At 59.1% G+C, this 6,931-nt stretch overlaps 1 protein-coding gene across 10 annotated transcripts in view; it reads left to right on the forward strand.

Annotated features, from left to right (window-relative positions):
- TOX2 (TOX high mobility group box family member 2) overlaps positions 1–4,595 on the forward strand; it is a gene marked incomplete at its 5' end in the record, with an annotated part of 130,263 nt that extends 125,668 nt beyond the window's left edge. For 4 of the 10 annotated variants that reach the window (XR_014315326.1, XR_014315327.1, XR_014315328.1 and 1 more), the window contains 3 exons: positions 71–466; positions 1,168–3,148; positions 3,189–4,595. Coding sequence is in view for 6 of the 10 variants with exons in the window: in XM_082744664.1 (XP_082600790.1) it covers positions 71–466; positions 1,168–1,298; positions 3,565–3,601 (564 nt within the window). The remainder of the gene's footprint in view (positions 1–70; positions 467–1,167; positions 3,149–3,188) is intronic. The other 6 variants (XM_082744664.1, XM_082744666.1, XM_082744663.1 and 3 more) reach the window with 2 other exon arrangements.
- Positions 4,596–6,931: the final 2,336 nt, after the last annotated feature.

Genomic DNA, 6,931 nt, shown 5'->3' on the forward strand with positions numbered 1-6,931 from the left:
AGGGGTTCTCATGGCCCAAGGTCTGGCTTATTCGTCTTCTCCAGAGTGACTGGTGTCTGTCTCCTTGCAGAGCTCCCCAGAGCAGGGTGAGACCAAAGGCACACAGGCGAACCCGCCAGCCAAAATGCTGCCGCCCAAGCAGCCCATGTATGCCATGCCAGGCCTGGCCTCCTTCCTGACGCCGTCGGACCTGCAGGCCTTCCGCAGCGGGGCGTCCCCCGCCAGCCTGGCCCGGACGCTGGGGTCCAAGTCCCTGCTGCCAGGCCTCAGCGCGTCCCCGCCGCCGCCACCCTCCTTCCCACTCAGCCCCCCACTGCACCAGCAGCTGCCACTGCCGCCCCACGCCCAGGGCACCCTCCTCAGTCCGCCTGTTAGCATGTCTCCGGCCCCCCAGGCTCCGGTCTTGCCCACTCCCATGGCACTGCAGGTGCAGCTGGCGATGAGCCCCTCACCTCCAGGGCCACAGGTAAGCAGGGCCCCATGGGAACGTGCCCGTCAGATCCCTGTGTGGGGAGGGCAGGCAGTGTGGGGATTTCAGATACTGGCCCCGCCCCTTGCCGGCAGCGGCCCCTTGGCCTCCGGACCTTACCTCTCTGAGCCTCAGTCACCACATCTGTGAAGTGGGTCTAGTCCACCTTCCTTGAGAGGTACGGGCTGCATTGAGCAGTTGACAGGTCCCCAGAGTCTTTAGAGTCTTGGGATATCCCTAAGCCCATCCTTCTCTTGCCCTCTGTCCGGTTCTGCTCTCTGGCCCAATGGGCTGAGGCCGTGCAGGTTCTGCCAGGTCAGCCCCGGCCCCTGGCTCTCCCTCAAGCCTCGGAGGCCTGAGCCGCTGACCGACCATTCCACTGATGCTGTTACAAGATTCGTGTCGTTCAGAACAACAACTCCCATTTTACAGACTGGGAAACCGAGGCCGGAAGAGGAAAGGCCCTGAAAGCAGAGCCCTTCACTTCCAGATGCAGCTGGGAGACGGGCTGAATTTTCCAAAAGGTGCTCAGCTCCAGACGGGGACGCAGCATTGCCGGCAGAGGGGCAGAGGCGAGGCTTTTAGAAGCCAGAGGAAGCGTCCCTGTGAGCTCCCGTGGGCAGGGCCAGTACCCCCCGGCCTGCGCTGTGCTCCCCATCACCTCTGCCCTGCTCACCCGCCTCCTTGCCCCTTGGCAGGACTTTCCTCACATCTCCGAGTTCCCCAGCGGCTCGGGACCCCGCTCACCGGGCCCATCCAACCCCCCGAGCAGCAGCGGCGACTGGGAGAGCAGCTACCCCAGCGCCGAGTGTGGCGTCAGCACGTGCAGGTGGGTCCCCCCGAGCGCCCCACCGCTGACGAGCCGAAGAGGGGGCACAGGCCGCCTAGGGATGGGGAGAGGCGAGGCCGTGTGGGTCACCGCGGCCCCGCAACCGTGCCTCCTGGGGCCTGGCTGCCCGGCGTCTTCAGGAGAAGACGCAGAACAAAGCGAGACCCCAGAAGGACTTGGCGGGTCCGATGCCAAGGCTCCGCTTGGGAAAGGGGCCCATCTTCAGTCCGGCTGCACCCCCCGCTGTCCCGGTTTGCTCACGAGGGCTGCCTTGTGACATTCAGGTCGGGTTCCCTAGAAGCAGAGCCTGGGCAGCAGGATTTGGATGCCCTTGATGATGCTGAGGGAAGTTCTGTAGGACCAAGGAAGGGAGGGAGCTGGGACCGGGCCAGGGAAGGAGCCGGCGAGGGTGGGCTCTCAGCCAGAGACTCGCTTCTGCCTCGTCCCACTGGGAGCACAGAGGGCACCACAGACAGGGGCCCTCCGTGAGGTTAGGGCTTTTTGTTCCCCATGTCAATCAGCCATTGGCAGTGGGCTACCCGGGAGTGCGGCCTCTGGAGCAGAGGCCACTGGGAGGGCAGTACGGCGATCTGAGGGCAGCACCCCCGGTGTCCACCACATCCTCGGCCAAGGGCCAACCAGCCAACAGCAGGAGTCACACGCCTTACTGGGACCCCCACTGCTCCAGTCCAGTGCCCCTCTGACACGCCAACCCCCAGGCCGCTTGGCTTCTCTGTGGTCCTTACGTGGACCTCATCCTCCGACCTCCCCTACCATCCTTAGCCTTTCAAGGCTCTGCTAGCTGCCCTTCCTCGCGAAGGTCTTCCTGCTCCAAGAGTCAGTGACCTGTCATCTCAGCCAGCTCAAGAGGGAGATGGGCGGAGAGGGCACCCAGTTCCTTTACCCACCAACCCCGAACTCCCATTCTCCTGGCAAGAGCCAATTCTATGGCTACCCCTGAGGTCTGGGGTCCAAGCAGCGGCTCCACATCCTGGAAGGCGGGACAGGTGGCTGTCCCTACTGCCGGCCTCCAGCTGCCCCTCGCCCCAGCTCTTCTGCTCCTCATTCAGCCAGGGTGGCCAGGGAGCCAGCAGACACGGCAAGTGCCCCACGGCTGACTGCCGGTGTCCAGTGAGAGTCTACCTGCACAGCACACTTGGCTCAGCCGGAATCCCCTTCCCCACCCCCCACCCCAGCAGGTGCAGATCCTCCCTTCCCCCACCCGGCAGCAGGGGCAGACCCTCCCATCCCCCACACCCCAACAAGGGGCAGACCCTCCCACGCCTGCCCTCCTGCTGCAGGCTCCTTTCCCCAAGTGAGAGTTGCGGGGTGGGGGGCTCACTAGTGGACTTTAGTGGAACTAGTGGACTAGTGGAACATGTCCGAGCTTCCCCCCGACACGGAGGGCAGACCGCAGCAGCACCTACTTTACTTGACTTTTTGAACGCAGGAAGAACTGGCGTGTTATTTGCAGGCGTCCACGTGGGCTCCGTGCGTGCTGGGGACAGATCCCCACCGGAGTCTAGTCAGCATCTGTGGCCACTCACAGGTGGTTTTCTTGTCCTATGAGAGCGTTTTAAGACTTACTCCCTTAGCAACTTTCAAATACAGAAACTTACAACAATAGTGTTATTAACTGTAGTCCCCACGCTGTCCACGGCAGCCTCAAGGCTCACTCATGTTAGACCCCGAAGCTTATGCCTTTTGACACTTCCCCCATTTTACCCCCCACCCCCACTCCCCAACCACCACTTCGCTCTCTTTGTCAGCTTGGTTTGGGGTTCGTGTAGACTCTGATGCTCGATTCTTGTCTTCCTCGGACTTATTTCTCTTGGCACGATGCCAGCAAGGTCCCCCTGGCCTTATTTCTCTTGGCACGATGCCAGCAAGGTCCCCCTGGCTCTCCATGAGCGAGCGCCGTGTTTTAAAACACAGAAGGTGCCTGCCCTCCTCTGATTCTGTGTGAAGTTTGCAAATGGCTAAGAACGGGCCCCCAGAGACGGGGGAGGGGGATGTCTGATGGACAGAGGCGCTGCAGCCTCCTCCCCCCAGGGCGGAGGACTCCTTGGTCCCCAGCTGGGATGGATGCTAGGAGAGGAGCTTGGTTGCTTGGTTCGGCTGGTGGCCTGTCCGTCGGGGAGGGATCCGCATGCGCCACTCGTCCTCAGAGGGGCACTGCACGTCCAGGGGGGAGGTGAAGGCCAGCCAGCAAGCAGGTGGTCCAGCGTGTCCCCCGCGTCCCTGACAGCCCCTCCTCTCTCCCCAGCCTGCTCCCCAGGGATAAATCGCTCTACCTCACCTAATCCCGCCTCCCCTCTCCTCCCTGAGGCTTGCTGGAGGGGCACTGCTCAGAGCCTGAAGGGCCCACAGCAGAAAGGAAGCCTGGGCAGGAAGCAGGATGACTGGGAAGAGAGCAGTGACACAGTGACGCAGTGACGACGCCCCAGGGCCGAGTCTCTTCCTCGACCTCCCACCAGACCCTGCAGAGGCGGTCCTCCGCCCGCCGCCCGCCGCCGCCGCCCGCAGCACCTGTGGGCACCTTCTGCCCCCCCCCACCTGCTCCGGGGCTGCTGTGGACCCCGCCCCCTGCCCTGCACACAGTACTCTGTGTCCGGACCTCCGGCCCAGCCCAGGCTCCTCGGCGGCGGCTGCCCTCCGACCGAAACCCACCCCCAGATGCATGGACCCGGGGCCGTCTGGCCGAGGATGTGCAAACGCGCTTTTAGGGTGTGAACAAAGATTACCAAACCTCTGAACTGTTGGTTCCATGTAAGTAGTTGACTAAGTGTTTTAGACCCGGGCTGAAGACATCGATGAGATGATTTTGTGGGGAAGGAGAGTAGTTTCCTTTAAGGGGAAGAGCATTTTATGTGACCCCTTAGCACATTTTTTTTCTTTTTTTTTTTTTTTTTGCATTTTTCTCTTGAGGGAGACGTGCGCAAAAGCAGCCGCCAAACTGTTCCCCCCGCAAACCCCTGCGGCCAGAGCCAGACCCCTGCCCCGTGAGGCCAGAGCCTGACCGCTAAGAGCCACACTTGGAGACATTGCGCTTTTTTTTTTTTTTTTGTAACCCTGTGTCCGTCTATTTAAAATTGCCAACACGACTTTCGTCTATTTATGAAGCAAAGTTGAGAACAGAAATGCAGTTTATCATAATGTGCGTGTGATTTTCGGGTTTGCTTTGTTTTTTGGTTCTTGAAGTTGTTTGCAGCGGTTTCCTGGCTCTGGCCAGCGTCCGTCCTGGTGCCCAGTGCTTCTCTCGGTTTCTTTATAATAAAACTTCTGAAAAGTTGAAAACTCGTCTGTGTCTTCGGTGCCCGTGGTGAGCCAGAGCCAGGCCTCGCGACGTGGCGTCTGGTGGCAGCTCTGCCGGCGGACGAAGCCCTTGATGTCAGTGGGATTCGGGTCAAGTCACACCCGCCGTGTCCTCCCCATGACGGTCTGAGTGGACCGCGCCCCCCTTCCCCCTGCTGGACTCAGTGTTGTCACCTCCAGAAATAGGAGGACGATGGTGCCAACATGCGGCGGGGTCCTGGTGATGAGCGGGGGTTATGGGCACTGAGCACCGGCTGTGCGGGGAGCAGGCTGCCCATCTGATGGCACCCGGGGAAGCAGGGGCTTCTCTGAACCTGAATGTAAAGGGGCATCCCAGGGTCACCTGGGTGGCTCAGTGGATGAAAGCCTTCGGCTCAGGTCATGATTCCAGGGTCCAGGGATCGAGTCCTGCATCAGGCTCTCTGCTCAGCGGGGAGCCTGCTTCCTTCTCTCTCTCTGCCTGCCTCTCTGCCTGCTTGTGATCTCTCTCTGTCAAATGAATAAATAAATAAAATCTTAAAAAAATAAATAAATAAAATAAAGGGGCATCCCATACAAGGGACTCTAGCCCAGATTTCTCAACAGCTGTTAGGTGGTGGTACTTACAAAAAAAAAAAAAAAAAAGTAATAATTATGTGACGATTTTAACGTATCTGGAAGAATAACCGTTTCTTGGTATGGAGGAGCTTTTGGGAGCTGCTCCTTCCGGGCCCCGTGACATGGCTATTTTCGGGTGGGGGCCCGTGACCTGGATGGAGGAGCCTCCCCCTTCCCCTGTCCGCTCTCAGGGCCTCTCCCTCTGTGATCCCGAAACCTCCCTTCTTCCAGAAAACAGCCCCAGGCCTGGCACACAATCTCTCTGGGAGCAGTTTCCTCACTGGAGGGCATTTTGTAATCCACTTTGGAGAAAGAAAAAAGAAAACCAGACCGACAACAAAAACAACACGCTGCTGCCCGTAGCGTCACTGCAATGTGAGGCATGAATATTTCATACGGTTACAATTTCCTTTCCTGCACGGAGCTTGTCAGTAACACGGTGATGACTTAGTTTAATATTCAACTCCCGCTTCTACATGGGAGAAAACAGCATCCTTGGGATCCATGCAGACAACCCCAAATGATGAGGGCCAGACGATCAGGTTCTTGCCTCTGAGGCCCCCAAGGCCAAGGCTGGCCTCTCTGTGGCAAGAGGTGCTCGGGGACAAGGGGAGCTCCGCCCCAGCAGAGTCTAAACACCTGGCCTTCAGATGTCGGGGGTCGTGGTACCCCCAAGCTGCCAAGGTCGGTCTATGCTCTGGACCCACCACACTTTGAAGCCCCATGGTATGACCTAGAATCTAGAACCGTGCCCCTGACACTGGAAGGATCGGCAGCCTCTGCAGCCCAACCCACTGTCCATGGAGCCAGCCGTCCAAGAGCTGGCCCACCCGGGGCCCACACACCTGCTGCAGAACCCACCACCCTGCGCCTCCTCCCACAGACATGCTGGAATTACAGCAGAGGCACAGGCTGGGCAAAGGCCAAGCCTCCGGACCCCAGGAGGAAGAGGTGGTTGGGCCCAGATTGTCCAACACTAATCGTTCCCTGGAAGGCCCATAGGAAGTTCCATGTTAGACTTGAAGATGGGCAACATGGCCCGGAGAGGCCTTCCAGTGACTCTTAAGAGTCCACCATGCCGAAATTCCATGGTTCATTCTGCAAGAATACAAACAGGTGAGCCCTTCCTTTCTGCCACAGCTGAGCCCCAGGGATACTGGGGGAATCCCACCCAGATCCCACCCCTAGGAGCTTAAGGGCTAGCTGGGGAGGCAGAGAAGGAAAACGGTAATCCTGAGTTATAAAATCTTAACTTTATATTATAAATCATAAAAATATAAAGTTAACTATACTCTGTGACAAGTCTGAAAGGCAGAAGGGGACAGGAGAATGGAGAAGAAAGGGGCCCCCAGCCTAACCAGGGGCCCCAAAGTTTTCTGGGGTGAGGCCATGTTGGGGCTGTGCCCCGTGCAGTGAGTGGGCCTGAGCTGGAGGGTGGACGTGAGGTTCTGGGGTGCCCTGCTTTCCTGATTCGGGACCCCCAGACGCTGTGGCTCTGTGATCGTGATTCTCATCCAGAATTTTGGAGAATTCCTTCTGGAAGAAGCTGCGGCTGAGTCCACACAGCTGAGTCAGGAACAGGGACAGATGTCCTCAGGTGCAAGGGGACCCACACTCACTGCGCATGTTCTCAAACCCTTGACCTCTGCATGCACGTGCTGGGTCTGGGCCAGCCCGGCTCCCCGTGTGCTGCAGGTGGTTGGGGGTGGCAGGTGTCTGCG

Source organism: Mustela nivalis, assembly GCF_964662115.1.
Source record: "Mustela nivalis genome assembly, chromosome: 8".
NCBI classification, from domain to species: Eukaryota; Metazoa; Chordata; class Mammalia; order Carnivora; family Mustelidae; genus Mustela; species Mustela nivalis.